The 27,011-nt window shown below is 39.7% G+C and overlaps 1 protein-coding gene across 1 annotated transcript in view; it reads left to right on the top strand.

The window, feature by feature from the left end:
* Positions 1-1,163: 1,163 nt before the first annotated feature.
* The window catches only part of ttc27 (tetratricopeptide repeat domain 27), a 66,097-nt gene continuing 40,249 nt past the window's right edge, over positions 1,164-27,011 (top strand). Inside the window, exons 1-7 of the mRNA XM_086045871.1 lie at positions 1,164-1,446; positions 11,970-12,153; positions 13,552-13,681; positions 16,462-16,602; positions 20,374-20,476; positions 22,810-22,968; positions 24,102-24,229. Coding sequence (XP_085901997.1) covers positions 1,356-1,446; positions 11,970-12,153; positions 13,552-13,681; positions 16,462-16,602; positions 20,374-20,476; positions 22,810-22,968; positions 24,102-24,229 — 936 coding nt within the window. The 5' untranslated portion in view covers positions 1,164-1,355. The remainder of the gene's footprint in view (positions 1,447-11,969; positions 12,154-13,551; positions 13,682-16,461; positions 16,603-20,373; positions 20,477-22,809; positions 22,969-24,101; positions 24,230-27,011) is intronic.

The following is a 27,011-nucleotide window of genomic DNA, read 5'->3' on the forward strand; positions in this document are numbered from 1 at the left end:
GGGGTGTCCCCCGCCTACTGCCCAAAGACAGCTGGGATAGGCTCCAGCATGCTCCAGACCCTTGTGAGGATAAGCGGTATGGATAATGAATGAATGATTTGTGTAGTGGTACACATGCCTGAGTTGTGTGTGGGTAGCGTGGTATCGGTTCCCGCTCAGTAACGGTGTCTGTGTGTACCCTGTGACTGGCTGGTGACCCGTTCCGGGTGTAGTCTGCCTTTCGCCCATAGTCAACTGGGAAAGGCTCCAGCACCTCCCTGTGAAGGATGAGTGGCGTGGAAGATGACATGACATGCAAATTGGTCCCTAGTTTTCATTCAAGTTCTGCATTGATCATTGAGCCTTGGTAAATTACCTTTACTGTCTTGTGTTTTCTTATTTGTCTTTGTAAATAGAGCCATCACATTTTTTCCTTTTCGAGTAGAAATTAATACTGTTTGTTGAAATATCATCACATGAAAGAATCTCATTCCAATCAATCTTATGTACAGCTCTAGCCAGGTTATGATATTGGTTTCTTGGGACTACTTCATAAAAGTACGTACCCTTAGAATTTGTAAAAGACATTTGGGTCCACGTTTTGCCCAATTTCCTTGTAAAAAAGATTGCATTATGGTCATAGAGACCAGGTAAGCAGGTAAGCTTTCACAATTCTTTCATGCTTATTTGCAAAAAATAAATCTATTCTTTTCTTAGTCTGGAGGGTTATTCGAATAGGGTTTTCAATTAATTAGACCATATTACAAAGGTTTGTTATTTGTTTTAATATACTCCTTTCTTTCTTATGATCCCAGTTAAAAACTTTAATTAAGATCACCTCCTTACTAGAACTGCAGAAGTTTAAAAGCATTTTTAGCTGATCATAAAAATCAATTTTTGCTGATGATTTCCTATAAACACAAATAACAAAAAAACATAATTTTCTTTGAAAGGAAGCAGTTAATTATGCTGCATCTCTTCCAGTTGACCAGTCCTTCCTGGCATAGTTTATTTTGAATCGTAATTTTTAAAAAGGAAAAACAAAACACTGTATTGTACGAAAAACAATTAGTTTAGAACATCTGCTAAATATCCGCGAAAGACGAACCGTGACGTAGCGGGGGGGGGGGGTGTACAATGTGGTTGACATGCCGGCTGACTGACTGCACGCAAGGCTGGAGTCACATTCCCACAATGCAACGCGCAGCTGTCATGGCTGCCCGCTGATGTCTCACGCATCACATGGGTGGAAATGAACATTCTATTTCTGTAATTTAATTTTGACGGATAAACTTCGTCGTTTGGAATTGCATTTAAATCGTAGCTTAAGCAAAAAGAGCGAGCAAGACCAGAGCAGGAAGTTGTGGCCGTCAAAAATGTCGCTCGACGTGGAGATCTCCATCCTCCGAGGCTTTCTAACACCCAGCGAGGAGACGGCATGGAAACAGGATATCTACAATATCACAGGTGACATACTAGAATACTTTTGTACTGTTGCGGCACGCAAACATGAACCCTGTCGTGAGGGATGGTGTCACCAAAAGGAAACGTTGGCAGACCCGTACGCAGGTTAGGGGTTACTACTCTCTGTAGGAAAACAATCACGCGTTGTTTTTTCCAGTTGTTGCAAGCATCACCGCTGAAAAGAACAACAACAAAAACACATTCCATCACTTTCGTAGTTGCTGAGATGCGATTGTATTTCCTACGACACGCCTGCAGGTTGATAACAATGTCGTGCCAGACTCCGTTCAATAATTCACAGTTTTAACAGTACTTAGCTAATGGAAATACACTTGATAGCAAGCAATAAAAAATGGATGTGAGCTTGCAATTTCCCGTGCTGTAACTGTGTTTTTAATAAGCTAACCTTATGTTTATCCAATATTCCTTTATACAATTGTCCAATGCCATAAATCCACGGCGACATTTTGGTCAAATTCTCATTGGGCTGTGGGTGGGTTGAAGACTGCTCTCAACGTTTTCTCTCGTATCTTTGTAGTCGCTTTCAAATTATTTGATTGAAATTCCACCTCAACTTAAAATGATGTTACTCAACCTTGATTGATCCAGGGCACATTTTTAGTTTTAGTTTTTTTTGCAGTAGAAAAATCTCACCTTCAACCATTAAATTAATGTCACAAAGGTCACAGAAAGTGTCTACTAGTTATTATTCGTGGGTTTTGGGGGTGGAGGTAAGGGGTGTTACTTACTCAGGCTAAAGACATGTTTAATCTAAGATAATTGCTTTGGCGCCATCTTCTGGCATCTGGTGGCGATAAACTACGGTATGTTGAATTGAGGGGGGGGAGCTTTAGCAGCTCAAGGCATAGTGAGACCCAGGTGCCACATTCCGGCCCTCCCACAGTCTCTGACCGCCTTTCACACTCAGCATGAAGTCGAAGTTAAACATGAAATATATGTTGCTTTTATGTTCAAACTTGTTCTTTTAATGCGCACACATGTGGACTTCAGTACAAGCAAGGTGGCGAGCAAGAGCTACAATTTATATCTGCAGTGTTGCTAATTTAGCAACCTTTCCGACTCCTCGAGGAACAATTTTTCCTTAAAAGCGACTAGCAAAAATGACAGCAGTGGTCCTAATGTTATCAACAATCTTATTTCCTGCACAGCGCAGGGAAGAGGGCCAAGAAGATTTGGCCGAATAATACTTTATGCAAATCCAGATTTTCATATGCTGCACGTATTGGTTGTACAGGTATATAAGTCATCACTCTATCATTATACGTCACTGTCAATAATATTACTGTATACTTTCCAATTATCAATATATTTGGGAGTCCTGATGAGGAACAGCTAAAATGAGTTGGTGCTTGGTGTACAAAATGAAGGTTATAATTTTGAAATTGTCAAGATGTAATTTTAACGCCGGTTAATACAGCGTTGCTGTAGTTTTGTTGTTAAAATGTTGGTTCACCATGTACCTGGACAAATTTAAGAACTAAAGGTTATTATGTAAATTTTGAAACAGCATTTTCCCCAAAAATATTTGATACATTATAGCTTTTTAAACAAATTGAATTCAAAACATTTCTCAGGTGTCTTAAACGTTCACTTACATACTCCTGTCAAAATACCTAAAGGATAAAAACAATAAGTGTACTTGTCACACTCTGGTGAAAGTCACTTGGTTTTGTGTTATGCTAAATACAGACTGGCTTTTGTTATCTGCGACTAGGGGCAGAGCTAGAGCATACAGAAATATATGCGGCTACTTTGTTTCAAACTTAGACATTGTCCACTTTTAACCTGTCGAAACTTCTTACCTAACACGTCGAAACTTCTTACCGAAAGCTGATTTGACAGCCTGTTCTGCCAAAATGTCTTGCCCTTTGCGAAACTTCTTACGGAAGGCTAATTTGACAGCCAAAATACTACCGTGCGCTTTCAGCTTGTTTTGTTTTGATGCAGACCGGTAGGTAGAACTTTAAAAAAAATCCCTTAAAAAATACTTACACTGAGGTGAAAGCAGCTAATATGTCCGGATAATTGCGTGTAGTATACATACACTGCGTGATGAATGTGGTCAACAGATCAACACTATGCTCAAAGCAAAAAAACACACAATGCTTAAAAGCTATGACGGAAAACACACGGCAAAAGTATTTTTGAGGCAATGAAAAAGTCAAATAAGACTCAATAAAAACAACAATAGTAAGTACTCACAGCTTTTAACCGAACGTATGACAGGTAGGACAAAAAGTTACAAAATTCCCACAAAAACACTTATCGGCGTTGTGCGCATGATTTTCATTGGTAGGACGTCTTCACGGGTAGGAAGGAATTTCAGAACACCGGTGCTAAAATAAAAATGGTATCGAGACGTTTTTGACTCCGAAATATCAGGGTACCGTACTGGTACCGTCCGGTATCCCGTGCAACACTAGTTCAGTGCCTGTACTTTACTTTTTACTTAAAGTGGAAATCTACCGAAACACCTTTTTTTTCAAAAATATGTTCCCATCAGGCCCACTAGTTGAAACATGGCATTCTGATTAATCTTTTGTGGAATATGAGTTAAGCAGCAAAATGCACCCCTTTTTAGCCATCTCAGGGGGCGGCATTTTGTCACTTCTGTCCACTGCAAATGACATCACAACTGCTCGGGGCTCAGGTAACGACCAATCACGGCTCATCTTCAGAAAACAGGTCAGCCGTGATTTCTCACGGCAATCGCGTTTTTTTTACGCGTACGTTTGCCACCTCAACCGAAGTCCTGTTTTGCTGGGAGACTTGTCGAGACTGGATCAACAACACCTCCTCTCGTTGCAGCCAGTTAGTGGACTCCATTTCCCAAATTGCTTCAATGCAAGATTAATAAACAATTTAACATAATCGATTGAATACTTGATAACCTATTATTACGCCCATCTGTCGTGGCATTCATGGTCATTGGTGAGTGACGAATAAAACAGCAAAGGAACGTGACTTGAATTACGGGCTTTATCGTATAGACATATTGATTCCAGATTCCAATTTATCAGCAAGCTTGTGTTTTTCTCTCAGTCTGGCATTACAAAGCGGAATGCAACCAACATACGTCTTAGAGATGCTAATCCTCAAACTGATTTTATTTCTGTTTGCTGTTTTGTCAGCATTTCAGCTGGCAATCCTTTTGTGCTCCTCTAGGAGATGTGTAAGATTTTTGGCATTTACACAGTGAGATTGTATGTGACTGTCTGTAGATATTCCAAGAAACGCGTCAATGGGTAAACAGGGCTGTCGTCCAAACATGACAGCAGCTGTACTCTTGTAATAATGAAATGCGAAAAATCCTTCAAGTGACTATTGTCGTCTAGGTTTAACGCTGCAAGCATCAACCAAACAATTTTCAAAGGCGCATGATGACCCTTGACTTTTTGGCACCTCCCTCCTCATAATTTGAAGATTAACTTGAAGTCCAACTTCAGTCAGTTTTGTGACGCTAGTCAAAGTTTGATTAAGTTTTCTCTCAGAACAACATTTGCCACAGACACCATTCAGATTCCAACTTCATTATCCATATTAGGAATAATTTGTACCAGTGCCAAAACATCTTAAAACCTTCACTTACAGGAAATGTTTACATTAGACTATGAATTGTCATACAAGTATCACAAGAATCTTATAAAATGGCTACTATCTGAATAAATATTCAAAACAAACCGTTTTTAAAGATTAAATGAAAATGATGGTACTTAAATGTTAAATACATCTATCCTGAACTGTAGTCATTCTTTTTTTATATACTGTACATGAAAAGTAAAACAAAACAAAAATCTCAGTTGAGATCGCAGTTATGTAGTACACAGAACAGTATTACATGTGCTTGGCTCAAGTTTATAATAATGATAATAATAGTATATAATAGTAGGGTCACTGATGGTGTAGCGGTACACACACCTGAGTTGTGTGCGGGCAGCGTGGGATCGATTCCCGCTCAGTGACGGTGTCTGTGTGTGTGCCCTGCGACTGGCTGGCGACCAGTTCGAGGTGTAGTCTGCCTTTCGCCCATTGTCGGCTGGGATAGGCTCCAGCGCCTCCCCGCGACCCTGAACAGGATAAGCGGTTTGGAAGATGAGGTATATAATAGTATTATTATAGTATTAAGATAATACTGTACTCAAATCTACAGTTTCATATACTGTATGTGTTGGGTGTACAACTCATCAGATCAGCCGTGTTACAGCTGAGGAGATCGATGTAAACATCACGTGACCTTTCAAGATGGAGTTCGTTAATTTATTTAGCACAGTATTCTCGATTGTTTTCACACTTTTATTTAAGAAGCATCTTGATAAAAACACGTTACCAGTACTTTAAAACAACTTCTCCTGTTGCAGACGGGCTCTGGTAAGATGCGGCCATTTTAATGTCCATGGTCCCGTGGACCAACACATGATAAGGGAAACACTGGACCTGGTTTTTCCACTAGGTTTGGACATTGACTTGTCTCTGAGGATCTTCTCATTGCTGATCCTTTTTAACCTATGAGCTCCAATTGTTCAACCAGTAAGCGTATGAAACTCTCCCGTTGCTAGACAACCAAGTTCTCCACTGCTTTTGACAGTGTTGTGCAGCCTTACAGTATTGAGGATGACATTGGTACTCAAACTTTAACTTTCAACTCACACTGCTCTGCCATTCTCGATGAGATTGCTCCTTTAAAACGTCGTATTTCTGCTGCTAATCCTTACCCTGGGTTAAATGGTGGCAGTTGTTGCCTTCTTGTGAGAAGAAACTTGATTAAGTTATACTACACTGTAAACAGTCAGCCACGGCAGGTATGAGAAAAAATATGAGCGATTTATTGCGAACATCTAGCTTGAATAATTTCAACCTCAAACATGAGAATGTACTGTATTTGAATAAAATAAATGCAAAATAAATGAAAGCATAGTCCTAGACTGTTTTTGTACTGCTTGTAAACTGGTGCGCCCAACTTTTTTACTTGCTTGCACCAGCGCTAAAGTTAGAAAAAAATGAAGACTGCAATACATTCACAGTAACTGCCAACTTACACAAATTCTTTCCCTGAACAATTTATGTTAATTTTCCTGTTCTTAAAATTCTGTCAGGAATGTTACAGTCATACTGTGCATGGGAGTGTTTGACTATTTAATATGAGTGCTTCAAAGAATAAATCACTCACAGAATTATTTACTTAACAGTGACCTTTCAACAATGCACACAGCACATACGTGAGCACACACCTATTTTCAAATAAATGCAGGACCCTATTTGAGTGCTCACGGTCATTTTCATGTGACGACATTCTCAAGGCCCCAAATAAATGATTTCAAATATCACTCACCATAGCTGAGTTGCACTTCCAACGAGCCATGGCCGTTATTCCAACAAGTATTAATGACTATTATGACAGGAACAACACAATCTTTGCTATCCATCCATCCATTTTCCGAAGCACTTGAGCTCACCAGGATCGTAAGTGTGCAATAAAGTTGTTGTTTGTTGTAGTCTGTGGAATATTGGACATCATAAACTGGTGATGAAAAGTTCACTTTGTACTGCGATCAGCCTCAAGTACGAAAGCCATCAGAACACTCTAAAAACAGATAGGTTAAAAATAACACAATTTGGGGTCAAAAATGGACCAATCCACGAATTGGGTCAATTTGACTCACGTTCTTGTGTTGTTTTGTCCAAAACGGCCCAATTTCCCGGTTGTTTTGTTCAAAATTACCCATTTTTTGGGTTGTTTTCTGCAAAGACAACACAGAAAGTTGGGTCAACTTGACCCAAAGTGAAGTAGTAGAGCGGTCCATTTTTGACCCCAAATTGTGTTATTTTTAACCCAACTGTTTTTACAGTGTGAGCATGTAGCCAGGTTTAAGTGATTGAAAGTATTGATAGGATAGCTCTTGAAATATATTTTTGTTTTATCGTGTGAATGCTGAACACGTGTTATTTTGATACTTTATCTTTATTATTCTCTACACTTTTTTGGCGTGCATATTCTCCCAAATGATGCATCCAGTTTGCACCGTTCCAATTTCAACATATTCCAAAAATTAATGCATCCCAGGGTACTATTTTTCCTCTTTCCACATATGTACAGTTTTTGCACATTTCAATATTTTACATTAAAATGTCCCCATTCATTTCCAACGGGACAGACATTACACTTTCAATTTCAGCATCTCCACACCCTTCAATACAATTGAACATTACTTCACATTCTACAAACTTTAGCTCAAATGGTAGAGTCGCTTGTCCATTTCACCAAGAAGTCGGTGGTTTCGAATCCCACCTTTGACTGTACATTATTATCTACATGAACAAGGAAATGCTAAAGGGTTTTACCACTTTGACTAAATATAATTCACTAGACAAATTCAGTATAATTTCATATCAAATAATGCCTTTTAATGATCCATTCCACAATTGGCGTGTGACATGACACTAACACTTTGTTTCTCCTTTAAAATTGTCACTTTCAACGTAGTCTCTGTGGGGCTAGTTGGTAGAGGCGTTAGCCTTCTATGCAGAGAATCCGGGTTTGATTCCTGCATCAGACAGATTTCAGTAAAGCTTCAATTTAAAAAAAAAAACTTAAATTAAACACTTGTAATTACACTTGCGTTTAATCATTGTATGGTGTTTGCAGGTCTGTGGGACCCGTTCAGTTTTTATTAAAAAAACAAGGCATATCACAAACCTTCTCCTCATGGTGATAATAACACACTGTTATGGGATTTTCTTTTTCTTTTTTTTTTTAAATTACATTTTATTGTAAAAAAAAAAAAAAAAAAGGAGTAGCACATTAATTCATAAATGTGATCTAACAAAGGTAAAGGGCAAATATTAACAATGTTTGCTGTTCATATGACTTGCAATAGTAAAAAATAAGAAAATTATTTGATTGTGTTGATTTGAAAACCCTAAACTCTAACGGCTCCACCAGACTCAACACTGACTTAGTAACCAAAATACGAACACCATACAAGTGTTAAATGTTTATGTTCAGCATTTTCAGCATTCACACGCAGTTTGTCCATAAATTGCACATACAGTAGTCTCGTTTCCTTATTACCAACCCTTATTTTTACATTTTGGACTGACTTGTTAAAAGGATTTTCCAACATAATCGTCAAAACCCTAGGAGGGAACAACTTCTGGAAAAATGTCGTCCATCTAGCTAGTCTGTATAGCAAGCCAAAAAAACATCATCTGGAATTGATTGAATCTGAACGGCGAGTGAAGAAATGTCAAAATATGACCAATTGGAAACATTGTAATAACTCATTAGTCTGTCTTTACTTTGACTGGTGTTTGAATATCAACCACTATTTATTTTCTCTTTGAGCTGGAATTTGGTCAGTAAGGTCAAGCCTCCAAAATACCCCGAATATGATCTCGGCACAATATACTCTGGATGAAACCAAGGCTACCCAGCCCACATATTAACTGATGGATAGAAACCACCAGACGTTGGCTTCTTAATGAAGGCTCATAGACGGAAATGTCTACAGAGATTTCTTTCATTGTTCATTTTGGATCTCCTTTGCCGCTCACAGGTAATTCAGCTGCAAATTCTGCTCCCCACTGCTTATTAAATGCAGTGCACCCTCTGAATCGTTATGAATTATAGAGTAATTTGAGGACCTCGGCCTTGTTTTCCATAATTGCTGCCATTTCATCAGCAGTCATGGAGAGTAGCTGAAATGTTATTAAACACTTGGCCATTCCTCAGGCTTTCATTTTCTCCCTCATAAAGCCAAAGCCCTCACTTCATCCTCTCACAGCACTTTTGATTGTGCTATCATAGCAGCCCCAGGGTTTCATTACATCTACAGAGAAATAAAACTCTCCTCTACTCTTTTACTACACCAGTTGCTGCAGATCCTTATTAAAGCCAAGGGTGTGCTTCAATGATGATATAAATGACTTGGGATGTTAAAGAAAAAGAAAAAAAAAAAAAACCTATGCATGTACAATATAATATTTAGTCGCAAGGTGGACATGATAAACTACTAGTCAATTAATTGATTCTGAAAAATACTTAAAACCAATTATTCCCACCCATAATTGTGCTTAATTGGACCGAAACAAATTATTTATGTAGTACAAATAATGTATCATTGTTCGTCTCTGCCAAGGACGTAACTTAAAGCTTGCTGCACACTGGGAGACGTCACCGAACTAGATGGAACTGTACCAATCGCAAATAAATTCCTTGCGCATATCGACGTGCATATCGTCACTGTCCTGTGAAAATCATTTATGTCCATTTTTTTCAATTGACTTATTTTTACGTGAATGGTGTTTCCGCGTTACAGACATCACATTAACATGAAAATGTAAGATTTTTCCAAAATTGGACATAAGTGTTTTTCACAGGACAGCGACGATATGTTTCTTTGCACCCTGTGTGGGATTTAGCATTGTAGCCCCAGAACATTACTCAGCGTAAAACCCCTAGAGTGATTCTTTTCTGTGTGCACGCGGCAGGGGAAAAATCATTGGTAGAACCCCTTTTGTAAAAATAAAAAAGATAATAATGGAGAAGCACTGCTCTAAAGCCACTGGGAATCAAAATTGTAATTCATATGCCAATTGCAGGATGGCCTGTCTGCCACTATAGCCATACCACCCATGTGTGATGAATAGCTCTGATCGTAAAAGAGTTTACAGTTCATACCGGGTGATTTATTAGGAGATCCCGAGTCACAGAGCAGGACGTGAGCAATTAATCAAGCAGGAATGGCTCAAATAGAAAGTTACACATTCGGGTTGGGCAGAAATGCACACCCACCTGGAAACTAGCCCCCCGCCTCAACACTTTACAACACTGTACACATTTAGTAGATGCATTTAAATCAGGGGTCTTCAATCGTGTTCCTCGAGGGCCGCTGCCCTGCCTGTTTTCCATCTCTTAGATAATCAGCAAGTTCGGCAGAAGCTGGATAACGATCCTGATCCTTTGAATCAGGTGTGTTGCAGAAGGGAGAAATGGAAAACAGGTAGGACAGAGGACCTCGAGGAACACGATTGAAGACCGCTGATTTAAATAGATCACAATCAGGTTGAAGTACAAGAAAGGTTTTTTTTAGGCAGCTAATATCGCACACGTAATTTATGATCCATACAATTCAGTGTAATTAAGGTTTTTTTTTTGCGCCTTTAATTAGAGATTGAACATTATTGAACAAGGGACTACGACTTTAAATTAGCTATTTGCTAACTTCACATTGCACTGCACATTTACGCAGGTATTGTACCAGTGTTCGTTAATGTACATTATCCCTTTCAAATAAACAATAAAACTGAAAAATGAAATTTCAAGACTACGTTGTATTGTTGTCGTTGGAGGCAACAGCTTATGACGGCAATCAATGACCCTCCAAACACAGTCTGGAAAACGAGTCAAGTCAGCCATTACGCCGCGACATGCTGCCGAAAACAACTTGAAAATAAAAGTGAAACTACATTGATGTCCATATATTATTTTGTAACTAATGTTTATTTGAATTTGGCCTTCTGACGGCGTCGGCGGCATGTTACTGTCATGTATAGCATGAACAATTGTTGCTGTGGTTAACTTGACTTCTTCCTGACAGTGTACATGTAACTAAGCGGGTACTCGAGGCAGAAGGAATACTTGAAGCAGTTTTTTGAACCGAGGTACTAAATTTACTTGAGGACCCGTTTTAGCCATAGTTTATATTAATGCTTAGAGTCGGGCCCCACTGATATGGATTTTTTTTAGGCCGATGCTGTTTTTTGGCAGAAAAAATACAGATTACGCATTAATCGTCTGATTAATTTAAAAAATAGTGCATAAAATGACATTTACTGTAGCGATTCATCGGTTGGGCCCTAGCTTCGAGTGCCTTATTAGTGTGTTGCTACCAACATTACTGTATGTGTACTTGCTAATCAAATTTGGATGGTATGATGACTTTCTCCATTATGATATTTCACGCATATACTTACTTAACACATTTACCTGCCTTCATTGGCTGAGAAAAAGAGAATGATGCTGTTATTCCAAGTGAATCAGAAGAAAAACCACGACGAGCACACTTCACAGCCAGCAAGTCACAGATGTGGCTTGATGACGTCATATCCACCTTCTTCATGATTTTGCCGTGGCCCTGGCCCCGTCCGGAAGATTTTCAAAGCGGAATGCGAAATCCATGAAATACTCTGTTAATATGTATCGATTCGTGAAACCGTTCATTGCGACATGGATGTTATATTGTTTAATACAACATTAACATTTGTAAAAATTGTGTCCCATACTTTTTAAGGTCTTTAATTTCATTCCTCTATGTTTACACATTCAACATGTTGTGCAAAGCTGTTAGTAGAAGAGAGGAAAATGCTCCAATTTTCAAACATGATTAAAAATGTAGATAAACCATACTCAGAAACATACTTGCACAAGTCTGAATTAGTTAACTCTGATTTAACAACCTCAAATAATCTGAATTTGATGTCATTCTTAAAAAAATGTTTTCTTCTAGAGTTGGGCTCTTTGTTGGAGTCCTTGATGAATGGGGACTTTGAGGCAGTTTTGAGGAGCCCTCAGGTGTTTGCACTGCTTACTGGTGATGGTAGCTGTCATGAAGGCGAGAACATTGAGGCCTATCTCGAAAGGCGCATCCTGTTGTACCTGACTGATGAAACAGATGGGGATCAAACCAACAGGTACAATAACACACACTCGTCACTTCTTCCTTTTCATGCTGACTGAAAATATACAGTAAGATATAGCCAGAGATGGGCATTCTGTCGCATGGACGGACCGGTTCAATCCACTCACGATACCGCAAACGGCTAAGTGGATGTGAATAGGAAATTAGCCAGCTACCTCTGCCGTTAGCCTCTCTCCCACGGCGTAATTTTTTTGTGGGGTGGCGGAATGAACTGACGGAATGTAAGGATGTAACATCTTTAAAAGGATGAGGACGAACAGGGTCGGAGGACGATTATTTTTATGAATAAGGACGGAGGAACGATGACGAAGGGTGCCCAGGTCGCGGACGGAGGACAGACTGGCAAAACAGGGTAAATTGCCCATCTCTGGATATAGCCGTGTCCTTTATAAATAAAGGAAAATAACATAGAAATTGTCTGTGTAGGTTAAAATTGTATGCATTTGTATGCTCCCCTGTTTTTCACTTGATTTAAATATGCTTACAGATATGGACGGTATTGTTGATATCATTTTGTTCGAGGAAGAAAAAAACCTCAATGACCACTAAAATAACTAGAAACTGACACAGGGATTAATATATTAAAAAAAAAAAAAAATGTCTCTGTCAAGGCTGAGAGATCATTTCCAATCAGTAGAAGGAGCTTACAGCACCACCTATCTCCCACATAATGCAGTCCTTTCATCCCTGCCAGAGGGATTCAGTAATTTAGCCTCTTCGAAATAACAAACAAGACAGTCATTTTTGGCCTTCAAAAAAATCTGAGCTTTTGTGAGGCACCTTGAAGTCTTTTGCGATATGCAAACTGAAATATTGTGTGACTTCTGAGGAATATTTTTCCCCAAATATTGTGATTGAATTCCAAATTTGATGAAATTAGATCATTTCACTGTTTGACTGATGTTGCTTTGCAGTTGACTCATGAAAATCGTCATCATGACCTAATGAGGTGGGTGTAGAGGTGGAAGTAGTTAAGCGTAACTTCAAGCGGTTCTCAAGAGTGTTTTTTCCCTGCCATTAAGTGTCTCTATTCCTTTCGTCATGAATTATTCATTCTCAATAAGGACAGCTTAACATTTCTCTTCCTCACGCTAGCTCGAAAACAGCTCATGAATAAAATGAGCGTGACACATATTGCTCCTCCTCCTCGCTCATAATAATTGGTTCAGTTCCCTCTCCTCCATCATCGTCCATCAATGTTGAAAGAAAGCAAATAGAACGGCAGCAAAGCATGTCGCTTGTTCCCAATTTGTAAAGCACATTAATTATCCGTAAAGTAATATGGCAGCTCAAAAGAGCTGTGGTCACCTCATGTTTTTGAAACTCAGCTTTTTTTCCCCCTAAAAACCCCGAAGTAACCTTCACTACTAAAACTATCTTGTCCTTTCAGCTTTAGAGAACTGGTAGTGATGGTGCTAGCAGTCTCTTGCCTCCACATGTTTGTTCAAAGCAACTGGACCGGTCCTCCACTCTCCATTCATCTCTCTGACCTTCTGCCTTCGGCCTTGTTCTCCTCTCAGGTATAAAAAACATCCCATTACCCTTTCTGTTTTCTGCCTTCAGCTATTTGCTATCTTAATGAAAGCCTTTGGTGACTTTTCCTGTCGTCATTCATGGTACATTTACATTGCATTGCAAAAACAGTCCCAGTTCTAGTAAAGTTTAAGTTAAATCATCCAGCATTACTGACTTTCAAGGCCTGGCCAGATTAGATGGACATGGCTGATACAGATTCGGAAATCTGATTTGACAAAAAATAAATAAATTACCGTATTTTCTAGACTTTAAGCCGCACCTATATATAAGCCGCATCCAGACTATTAAAAAACAAAAACGAAAAAAAAAACAAAAAAAACGATATATAAGACGCACGGGTTATAAGACACACCTATCTATGTTGAATAATTAGATATTTATTGCACATGTATGTACTTTGAACAGATTCTTTCCTAACAATACCTTTTAACACGGCAGTATCTATTCTGATTAAAACGGAACAGAACCAAGAGAGTACTTATCTTCATTTCACTTCCCGCTGCAGCCTCCAAAGTCGCACCATTGACGCTAAGCAGTAGCACGGTTTCCTTCCCGGATAGTAAGATCGATGGACTTCAACTTAAAACTTGCATCATGCGAACTTCGTGTAGGTTGTGTTGGATTTTGACCCACATTTAATAACTGAACACACTCCAGTTTTTCAGTTATCATCCACCTTTTGTTGCTCTACTTCCGCATAGCACCCAATGCAACGTCTCGTGCATAAGCAAGTGCATAGCGCCCTCGCCTGTTGAACTGCTCCACCTGCAGTGACATCCTGTTAATGATGTCATCAATACATAACAGGTTCCATGATGAAGCGGCGAGGACTGTTTGTAATTTGTTGACCGTGTTCTATCTGCTGAAGAAAAAAGTTGCGTTTTTTTTTCCTTAGTTTTGATTCTAATTCCGGTTAGAGCGCCCCTAGCAGTGGAAGAAAAATCTACAGAATGGCCGCACCTTTATATAAGCCGCATGGTTCAAAACCTGGGAAGAAAGTAGCGGCTTATAGTCCGGGAAATACAGTACATAAAATCTAACATCCACATACAATACTGGACGCAATGCAGCCAAAAGAAAAGCTACGAAATGAATATATAATAGACTGTTGGGAATTAATTAATACAATTAACACATTTAGGTTGTAAATGTTGGTCAGTGTTTCTGATGGTGTTTACCTGTAGGCCAGTACCTAGAATGTAACCTAGAATTGTAACTTCAATTTTATGACATTTTTTGTCATTAAAAAGACGTTTAGAGCATGTAAAACAGTTTTATATTTTGTAAGTGCAGTTTAAAAGCAAACTCAGCAAGAAGCAGAAATCATATGTGGACGATTTTTGTTGTTACTTTTGTCAGATTCAAGTTATTTCTGTTGGCACTATGGGTTTTTCTTTCCTTAAAGAGGGAAATCAATCGAAACACGTTTTTTTGCTCCAAAATATGTCCTATGCAAGCCCACTAGTTGAAACAAGGCATTCTGATAAATATTGCGTTTGTGGAATAAGAGTTAATCCACCTGTTTTTAGCTATCTCTGGCGGGCAACTATTTAGTCACTTTTGTGTAGTGAAAATGACATCACAACTACTCAGGGCTCAGGTAACGACCAATGACGGCTGACCTGTTTTCTGAAGCTGAGCCGTCATTGGTCGTTACCTGAGCCCTGAGCAGTTGTGATGTCATTTTCAGTCAACAGATGTGATAAAATGGTCGACCCCTGAGATGGTAAAAAATGGATGGATTTTACAACTTGACTCATATTCCACAAACACAATATTAATCAGAATGCTGTGTTTCAATTGGTGGGCCTGCTGGGAACATATTCTTGAAAAAAATTTGTATGGATTTATTTTCTCTTCAATTGGTCCTGCAATACTTGGTTTGAATAGTAAAGATTATGTGAATGATTTCTTGTGATATGATCATTTACCAAAAAAAGGCTCGTGAGTTATCTTATGTGATGTTCACACTGCAGGGTGTGATGCCCAATTCAAAATTTTTGTTAAATCCCATCTCTTTATGTACTCGTTCACATTAGAAAAACAAATGCCACTTCTAATGTGAATGCAACGCGTGCGTGATGTGACACACACGCGCAAAAAGCACAACGTCGAGCTATGTGCACCCAAAAAAAACAATGTCAGGTGGCGCAGTGTTTGCCAAAGTAAATATGGTCCCACATCTAGGGGCTCATTTTATTATCTCATATGGCCAGAGTAGCAAGGCGGGAGGAGGTAGAAATATTTGGGGGGTATGAGGCGACGCTCGTCAACCTCCTCATTTCATGGAGACGTCTACTAAAGATGATGTCCCCTCATTGACGCGTGTAATAAATTCTGCGTGGCTGAATTTCGACTATCACCCCACGGTCTCTTTACGCTTCATGTTTCAAGTGGTATTTCGTTCAAGTCAAATACAAAGACAACACCGTTACTCAAAACACCTTTGCAGATTCACGGACGATGTCCGTAGTCTCCCGGAGCGCATAATGGGCTTTTGGTGCCGAAATTTTACTGTTCACACTGCACGAAACAATCGCACGTGTCGCTTATGAGCAAAAAAATTGGAATTGAGCTGCAAAAGTCAAAATGAAGTGAATTAGAGCAAGCTGTACATAATGTAGACTTTGAGCAATCTGATTACAGTGGGTGTTCAATAATGTTTAGTTAGTAGTGCCATGATCTTCCTCGAACGCCAGAGCATCATTTGATCTTCTTGTCGTAAAGCTCGATGGCGTAATTTCCGATGCAATTTCTCTTGCAGCCTCAGTCCATGGTAGAAGCTATCCACTCTTGCCTGCTCCTGGATGGTGAGTCCGTGTACAGCCTGGTGGCCAACCCGTTCCTCCTCCTGCTGGCGAGGGTTATTCTCACCAAATGCTCTTCCAAGATGGAAAGCCTTCAGGTAAACAATCTCTGCCATGAAAAGCTCTTATTAAACCATGTGTTACTTTTGTCACACCAAGTTTTTTAGTTGAGGATCAAACATATTTAAGTATCATTATCATCATCGTACTTTTTGACCACACCGGGACCACAGCTAGCCGAGATGGGAGGATCCAGTTTTCGTGTGTACGTGAAAAGTAGCTCACCCTCTCCACAAGAACATCCCCCCTGCTAACGGCTAATGACTTGTCTTTCTCTAACTGGATTTAGAATGGCACAGTTGCTCGTTAAAAGGCAGCATCTAATTTTGGAGGAAGTATTTGGATGGCATTTCCTGTCATCCATACAAGCCTCCCCTATCCGTTAATACCAAAATAAAAGAAACTGCAAATGGCACCTTTTCTCCATGCTCAGCAAGCCGTAAGTCATTACTAATGCATGAGTGCAAATCAACTTAAAGTCACGGGGCAGAAAATAATGACCATGCCCCCTGGTCTGACATCAGCAGCACTGATGTACACACAAGTGCGACAGTGATTTTCTATCAGAGGTGATTCAATGTTAATTTGCTCTTAAAATACTAATGGGACGTTAAGGTAATTTATTAATACTGCTGGTGTCTGCCAAGCATGTGGGAATAGGGCCAGACTATCTTAAAATGCGCAACACTACCAATTAAACCCCGGCGGCACATGCACGCTCATCCCTTGTCCACTTAAAGCTCAAGTTGGTCTACTTGCTACTTTCCTCTGCCAGCACCTCACACCTAGACTCTGCCAGGCCAGAAGACAAACATCCATGCCAATGCTGACTGACTTTGTGAGAGCACGTGTGCACATTCTTGGCAAGTGTGTGTCGCGATATTGATTCGGTGAGGCAGACAAAGGGCGGGTCTATTTCACACTTGCAATGATGCAGGACCTCCCTGACACATTACAAAGCTTTTTACATGCTTACCTTGTTCTGTGGCGCACCACCTCACCACATGGATCCAGGACTACCTCACAAACCGGCCACAGTATGTGAGGACACAGGACTGTGTGTCTGACGTGCTCCTCTGCAGCACGGGGGCCCCACAGGGAACTGTCTTGGCTCCCTTCCTGTTCACCCTCTACACCTCGGACTTCAACTACAACACCCCTACCTGTCACCTGCAGAAGTTCTCTGACGACTCTGCGATTGTCGGCCTCATCACAGGCGGAGATGATCGGGAGTACAGAGAACTTATTCAGGGTTTTGTGGACTGGTGCCAGCAGAACCGCCTCCTGATCAATGCGGGGAAATCCAAAGAAATGGTGGTGGATTTCGGTAGGCGCCAGCACTCTTCACCTGCACCAGTGAACATCCGGGGAACAGATGTTGAGAGAGTCTCAACTTACAAGTACCTGGGTGTTCATCTGAACAATAAACTGGACTGGTGCGACAACACAGACGCCCTCTATAGGAAGAGTCAGAGCAGACTCTTCCTACTCAGGAGACTGAGGTCTTTTGGGGTTCAGGGGACACTCCTCAGGAACTTTTATGACTCGGTGGTTGCATCGGTCATCTTCCAGGGAGTGGTCACCTGGGCAGGCGGCGTCTCGGCCCGGGACAAGAAGCGGCTGGACAAACTGGTCAAGTCCTGGGCTGCTCCCTGGACTCTGTGGACTCGGTGGGGGACAGGAGGATGTTGGCCAAGCTGTCATCAATGCTGGGCAACCCGGACCACCCCCTCCAGGGCACCCTAACAGCACTCCACAGCACCTTCAGTGACAGACTGTTACACCCTCGCTGTGCAAAGGAGAGATTCCGCCGTTCCTTCTTGCCTGCTGCTGTCAGACTCTTTAACAAGAACATTGTGTAGTCTCTACAAACTGGCGGTCATTAGTGCAATTGTGCAGTCCTGCACCTGAGCTCATATCGTGCAATACCCAATATTCCCCACTACTGTAATACCGTGCAATGCTCAACATTCCCCACTACTGTTAGTCTAGTTTTATTTTTATCCAATGCTGTTCCTTACATTTCACTACAGCACTGCAGCACTGTCACTTAGAGTATTTTTTCCTCTGTACTATGTACAGGCCGAAATGAGTGTTCCTCATATTTTTTATGTAGATGTAGGTTGGTGTGTATACACATGTGTATATACACATGTTACTGCGTATATCTACATAGGTTTGATTCTAAATGTTTGCCGTCAATGTTATACATTAATGGCCACATTATGCCGCCGCCCCTGTGTGACCTATATCTTTGCTACTGTAACAATGAAAATTTCCCCACTGTGGGATCAATAAAGGCATTCTTATCTTATCTTCTCCTCTCTCTTGTTGCAGAGGCAATTGGTGACTCCCTCTATAATTGATACTAAAAGTACATTATTTCAAGATTCGGCTAATTGGAAGATATTTCAGAGCCAGTTTTGTTTGGTTATGTTCACACTTTTTTTCTATTTTTTCTCAAAACCCTTGCAGTCAGACAATTTTTGTTTTGTTTGCATTCCGGTGTTCTCTTTTTATACTCTTTGTTCTCAGGGCATAGTTTCTGCAACGCTGTATTTTTAAAAAAAGATGTCAACAGTTCTCGACAGCGTGACTAAAGTAACGTGAATCACAATAACTAGGGGAGATGTCTCCGTGTACCCCTACTGCATTTTATTTAATGCTAAAAATTGAATTCTCACCAGTAATTAAGTACTCAGTCTGATTTGATCCGATTGATCACACTGATTGTGAAAATGTTAAACCTTTAAATGCAATTTACTGAAATTGTTTTTCTTTTAAACATTGTCAGTCAATATCAGTAATATCAGTTAATTCTATGTGTGTGCGTGTGTCTGTGTGTGTGTTGGGTGGGTGGAGTGGTGTGGGGTGGCGTGAGGGTACGCTAGTATTTTCTATTTTGAAGGCTGGCAGGTTCCCAATCTTGAGAACAAATTTGGCGACTAGCAGCAAATTATTCCAAACAATATGCTGCTTTAGTCGTGTGTTCTATAAAAATGAAGAAATGTCACCACAGTTTGACCATTATGCATTTTCTCGTGCTCAATTAACTCATTCACTGCCATTGACGAATTTATTTGTCACAGTCCAGCCATTCAATCCCAGGAATTTATTTATATTTTTTTTCATTTTTTTTTTCAAAAGTTAGGGTTAAAGATAATCTGAAAATATCTGACAGGGAATGAGTTAATAAATGTTGACTTTTCTACTTTTTTAATGAATTGAAAAAAATGTTCAATGCAATTGCAAGGATTTTTAAGTTTATATTTTAATGAAATGGAAACCACACATACAAAGCTATTGGTCAGAATGTTAACATTGGATGAGATTTGTTTCCATTCCATTGTCACAAAATGTGTATTAATTGTAAACAGAAATAGAATGTGTTCTGCATTCCTAAAGGGGATGCCAAAAGGTCAAGTCAAAAGGTTTCTGTGTAATAATATGTTCTATGCGCCCCCAATACTTAAAACACAGCATTCAGATTAATCCTATGTTTGTGAAATATGAATTATGCAGCAAAATCCATCCGTTTTTATCCACCATTCTGCAACTTGCTGTGGACTGAAATTGACATCATAGTTGCTCAGGGCGCAGTTAACGACTAATCACGGCTCACCTGTTTTCTGATTTGGGTTATGTGATGTTTGCAAACTGAGCCGACCCCTGAGATGGATAAAAACGGATGGATTTTTTCGGACTAGACTAGAGAGGGCACACCAACATATTGTTGTAAAGATTTTTTGAGGGACTTTACTTCGTCTTTAAATGTTTTTTTTTTTTTAATGTTATTCAAATGTTTGCAGCTTCTCTCCTGGTGGACTCTACGCTACATCAAGCTACACCAGCAAATCCTGGAGGCGTGTTCTCAGCAGTTCCTCGCCTTGTCGCTCATGAGCATGGAAAAAGGTCAAGTCAGGTTTAAATCAATAGCAAGATAATTACATACATGTATCTTTTGGAAATGTGTTTTATTCACTTCTAAGTTAAAGTCATGCTGCTAACAAAAATTGGGTAGATTAATTGAAGCATATTTTTACAATGGAGCTTCTGAAGTAGAATGCCCCTAAATTCCTACAAAATATCAGCCTTTGAACATGATGCATGTGAGATGCCAGCAAAGTTCACTCGATAAACCTTGGCCATCTTAAGCATTTTCTTGCAACACCTATTTCGAAAGAAGGTCATGCATAAAACCACGCCAGACGTCAGCATATTGCGCAAGACCTCAATTTGCCTTGCGTTTAGCACGGTAAAGTAGGTACAGTATTGTGTGTGTTTTTACATTGGACTTGATTATTCCTGTTTCCATGATTTTTCAAATTCAAACAAATTGAAGGTCGTCCATAGTTCCTGAAGGGATTGTGTTTACGAGGTATATTAACATTAAAAGTGAAGGCAAACTTATGTTAACATTCGTTTAGACTCATTTAGACTATAGTTAGAGCTTTGCCACATAGACTTTCTGTCTTCCCTCACTTGCTGTTGGCACCATGAAGTTATTTTCTCTCCTTAAAGCGGAAGTAAACGCAAACTTTTTTTTTTCAAGTTTATGTTCTATGCAGGCCCACTAGTTGAAACAGGGCATTCTGATGAATATTCCGTTTGTGGAATAAGTGTTAATCCACTCGTTTTTAGCCATCTCTGGGGGCGGCCATTTTGTCTTCTGTCGACTGAAAATGACATCACGACTGCTCAAAACGACCAATCACGGCTCAGATTCAGAAAACAGGTCAGCCGTGATTGGTTGTTGTGAGCAGGCGTGATGTCATTTTCAGTCGACAGAAGACAAAATGGCCGAGCAGAGATGGCTAAAAACGAGTGCATTTTGCTGCTTAAAGCGGAAGTTAACCCAAACATATTTTTTTCAAGACTATGTTCCCAGCACGCCCACTAGTTGAAACACCGCATTCTGATTAATTTCGCGTTTGTGGAATATAAGTTAAGCAGCAAAATGCATTCGGGATACTCTGATTGACGTCTACATGCGCACATATTCGGATTTAAAAGGAGTAACCCCGGCATGTTATGCGGAACTTTAAAAACCCAAATGAGGACATATTTGGGTTGTTTTGCGCATTTACCTGGCTTTTAAAAACCCAAATACTGCCAATAATGGGGTTTAAAAAGTTTTATTGGCTGCAAATAAACATAGTTATTGAACCTCAATCAAAGAATTGATCATTGAAAATTTGCTTGATTGTGTGTAATTATTTGCAGAGGTGGGCATTCCGTCACAGTGGCGGACCGGTTCGTCAGTCCTTCACTGGCGGACACCTGTTTTGCTGATGAATGACGGTGCAACTTTTTAAAAAGACGCACTGACGAATGACGGAAGGGGGTTTTCATCAGTCACCGTAATTGTCATCCGTCACCGGCGGACGCCCATTTTCTGACGCTTTTGCGAGGGGACGGACAACGGACTTCTGACGGATGGACAGACTGATTGACGGACGGACGATTACAATTCAGTTCGTCACGAAAAGCGACCGACTGACGGATGATAGATAGGTATCCTGGCCGCTGATGGATGACGAATGACGGACCAGCAAAATTTAGTAAAATGTCCACCTTTGATTATTTGTTGATGAATCACACATATAGTTGGTTAGACAAAATACTTAGCTGTAACCAGTAGAGGTGCTGTTGAGTCGGACGTGGGTGAAGTTCTGCCGGAGTTGGGATGTGAAAGTTGAAACTCCTTCTGAGAGAGGACTATGCTAGATGTTCCCAGCAGACCCTCACAATACATTTGGGTCTACCAGGTGGGACCACAATCTGAACCAACACACCACCTGGTGGTGATCAGTTGACAACTCCGCCCCTCTCTTCAACTGAGTGTCCAGGACATGCGGACGCGAGTTGGATGATACCACCAATAAGTCCAGTGCTGACGAAAGCATTGCAGAGGACTTGGCGGCCTGAGATGTATTCCTTCGTCTTCTTCTGTGCGGAGTGTAATGACAGCTGGCGAGCTGAACGCAGTAGTTTCCTCTTCTTGAAAATGCACGTATGGAGTAGTGTTGTTTGGCGTGGGTTACAGCAGAAAGGGGAATTAGTTAAAAATATGGCATTTTATGAGCATTTATGACATTTCTGGACATCTGTCGGCATCTGTTTGTTTGTCAGATGTTCAATAAATATAAGGAAAACTATGATCAAAATGTTGACTGACTTACTGGGAAATAATGTAGTGATGGATTTTTGGTTGTGATGAATTTTTCCTCTTCCTAACCCTACAGTGCTGAAATGCGAGTCTCTGTTCTCTGAGCAGAGAAACCTGGCAATCCAGTTCCACTTGGAGTGTGTTTACTGTAGTCTGACCTACTTCGAGTACCAGGCTGCCAAGGAACACATCAAGAAAGCCCAGGAGCTCTCAATGCTTGATATCAACATGACTGGTATGATGTTTATAAATATTTTCTTGTTTTTCCTATTTCTCCATTCATCACAAGTTCACAACTAGGGCTGCAACTAATGATTGTCTTCATAATCGATTAATCTGTTGATTATTTTGTTGATTAATTGAAGAATCCGATATTTGAAAAAAACATGTTTTAATTTCCATCCCAAAAAAGCACCAAAGATTACAAAGGATTTGAGTTTTGTCTGTAATCTTAAATTGTTAATGCTCTAAATGTCAGAACTCTTAATTTGGCCGATGTTTGAAGGGTCATAATCGCTAGGCCGGTTAATCAGCCGGGCCCTAATAATTGGTACCGTAAATATTGTCCAAAAAAGAGGCTTCAAGATCTCATAACAGAAAATATTTTTCAACATATCCGTCGGGCCGCTTCAGCATAACTGCGCTGCTAAGCCAAGAGGAGCATATGAAAATAAAATCACTGACCAAGCCTATTTCTTTGTCAATTGATTATGTTATTATGTACAAAAACAGGATATTGTGATTTTAATTTTTTTTAATTTTTTTTTTTAATATGAGCTTTAAAAAAAATTTGTTTTTTACAATATCATGAGTGTTTATACTGTATTGTGAGCATTTTATATGTATATCGCCAACCTCCCCACAATATTGAGATAATTATTGTATCGTGTGTTTCATATCGGGATATATTATCGTATCGTGAGTTTCGTATCGGGATATATTAGCGTATCATGACATCTGGATATTATTACATCCCTAATTATTATGATGATTATTATTATTATTTTTTAATTATTATTAAGAACGACTGTTATTATTATTAAATTTTCCTCAGTGGTCATCAGTTGGACTACAAAGTTTAGTCTTTAACTGTTAATATATGTTGTTTCTTCTTGTTTTATTGTATTCATTCACAGTGAGATACATTGTATTAATTGCCCTCAGTCCTCCTGTGAACTAAACAAATAAATGATGACATTCTTCGCCAAAAGACATTTAAACTATTTGATTTAAGTCAGCCTCATTTTTGGAACCCTTTGGGCTATTCCTTTTTTGTTTTGTTTTATGTTTTTTTTTTTCATTTTTAACTAATTGAATAATATGAGCAACAGCAACAAATATGTATTTGTTTATTTTTGGTCAATGAAGGTGCCTTGGGAAAACGTACCTATTTCCAGCAAAAGTACTTGGCTCAGCTCATCCTTGAGGTCAAGAGAAAGCAGGATCAGGATCAATCCGCGAGGCCCTCACCAACACCGCAAGCCCTACTGCCCAAGGTATGAGGTACTTCTATAGCAGGGGTGGGCAACTTATGATGGAGAAGGCCACAATCATGGCTCATCTGTTTTGTGAAGCTGAGCCATGATTGGTCGTTACCTGGGCCCCGAGCAACTTTGATGTCATTTTCAGTCGACAGCAAGTGGAAAATGGCTGGTGGACAAAATGTGTGGATTTTATTGTTAAACTCATATTCCTTAAACGCAATGTTAATCAGAATGCCGTGTTTAGACTCGTGGGACTGCATACAACATAATATTGTAAAGAATTTTGGGGGATTGACTTCCCCTTTAACTAAGCATAACACACTACAAATGATTTAAAAAGCTTTATCACATGTATCTTACAAAATGGCATGTCAGTGTATGTTACAAGTTATTTATCTTAGCATATAGCGTGTAGAAATAAAGTCCACAGTCAGGATGCCTGTGGGAATTTTGTTGCAAACATAAACGAGACTAGGTTGCCTAAAGGGTTAAATTAGGTGGATGACATGATGCCTCAATTCTAATAGTTGCTAATTCAGCAAAACTAAATACCAAATAGAGTCGTCTTATATGGCTTAGCAAGAGGCTACTAAATAGCCTATAGCCTACTTAAGGGGTCAGACCCCTGGCCTATTGTCATTTACATCACATCAAATCCTCTTCTTCTGTTTCTAACCTGAGCACCTGATGGCTTCTTTTGTCTTTTACTTTTTCCCATGATCTTCTTTGAATCTCGCCATCATAGCATGACAGCAAGACATTTCGCATGACCTTTTGCCAACACTGTCCGTTCACCCGTTAATCAACCATACACACGTGACGCAAGAAATTGACATCAAGTAAATGAGGACTAGGGGTGGGCGATATGGGCAAAAAACAAATACCTCAATATTTTTTTTAAAAACTCGATAACGATAATTTGACAATATTCTACAAAAAATATTTTAGATTTGCACTTGCTTCACAGACCAATTGTGGATAGACAGCGTTTGTGAACAACATCTCTTTTAAATTGCTAAATACAGCTTCTTTAAAAAATAATGATATTCTACGACAATATTTAACTAAAAAGAACAAAAAAATATTTGTAGTTACATTGATTTTTGGGAATATTTATGTAATTTAAATGTCTCTGCTGTTATTCCATAATGATGTAACATTTTGAACTGCAGTAAGAACTAGTGTACCACAGCCAAATACGAGAGCAATAAGAATGAGGAAAAGGGTGTTAACTACAGCAATCAGAATGAGAAAAAATGTATTTGATATGTGACGTGTGACGAAATGTCACCCAGCGAGGGGAAAAAAAAGACGTTGTCATGACAACACCCATTCTCATACATTGGCCACCGTATTCAGAATGATGTTGAATAACAAAGCTGCAACTTACAGAAAAGTGCATTTTCCTTCTCATTCATCGCTGTGGTATGTAGACTTGTGACTTAATTCATGTTTGGGTGTATGCTGGCGTCACACTAATAAACCGTCGTAGTTTGTGCACCATGCCTCGGGAATACAGGCTAGTTATGAATGATGCGGACTAAAAGCGTGTAAACTGAATGCTAACCGATCATGCAGGATGTCACGATTGACTTGCTCGCTACAGTGTTATGTGCGTGAGTGCCTGCGTGCGTTTATATTTGTTGGTTCAACTCTTTTCTGAGTGTGTGTTTAAGCTTTTGTTTAGCGTGCTTGCGCGGTCGCCAAGTTTTCCTCGTAATCCATATGGCTCGTGGTGCAACAAAATTGCTCTTCACGGTGACCGTTTTGGCACATCTAACAATGTTATTCCCACTGACGTCAGTCTTGTCAACTCCAAACCATTTACAGACTACGGACGACGTGGACTCGCGCCTCGCTAGTATGAATCCCCGCTCGAGGCTCGACACTCCTCTATGCATTTCCTCATACTTTGCGGCCGTCGACTGACTCGAGTCAGAGGCAGTATTAATACCCGATAATGTAAAATTACACATCGTGAAAGCAAGATTGACGATGATATCAATAACGATATATATCGCCCACCTCTAATGAGGACCATTTTTCACATAACCCAATTAATTTTAGGGTTGGGCATTGTTTGAATTTAAACTATCCCGGTTCTTTGATTCAATTCCGGTTCCTAACGATTCTTGATTCTGATTCCTATCAAAAAAAAAAAAAAAAGATTTATTTTTGGACAAATCACATGAACTTCTCTGTTCTTCAATTTCCTGAACTTTTTACTATTTGTGAACTTTACCATGGATTACTCAAAGGGCTGTTTTTAACTAGTATATTTATTTCAATACATTTTTTCGTATTAATATTTTGTATTATTTCTCACAAGAGCTTTATTTTTGAGAAGTTCAAGACAATACAATTAATGCAGCTGTTACTGAGAACATGCTTCTGAACACCAATTGATTGGCTAACCATGTCTTGCTTTAAAAAGACGATATATACGGCAAAACACAACCCTGCATTTTAAGGGCAAGCAAGGAAAGTATCTAATCCAAGCAATTTATGTAATCATATGATACCATATGATGTATGTACAGCATTTATGTATATGCTGTAGCTGTGTATGCTATAAGATAAACATTAGCTGGAAATGGGCATTTGTGTGTTGAACTTGTTGGCTCAATTTTGCCATTAGACTTAGCTGATTCTGACTTTTGAGTCATAAACCGCGTCGCGTCAGTTATATGGCTCGGCGTCTGTCAAATGAGCCAGCCGGGCCGGCCCGGGCAGGATCATCGACCCTGAGAAGGGCGACTGCTGCCACCGCGGGCTCCCAGCGGCCGCTGCGGAG

This window comes from Filicampus tigris, chromosome 11 (genome assembly GCF_054856515.1).
Source record: "Filicampus tigris isolate MCC_2025a chromosome 11, RoL_Ftig_1.0, whole genome shotgun sequence".
Taxonomy (NCBI): Eukaryota; Metazoa; Chordata; class Actinopteri; order Syngnathiformes; family Syngnathidae; genus Filicampus; species Filicampus tigris.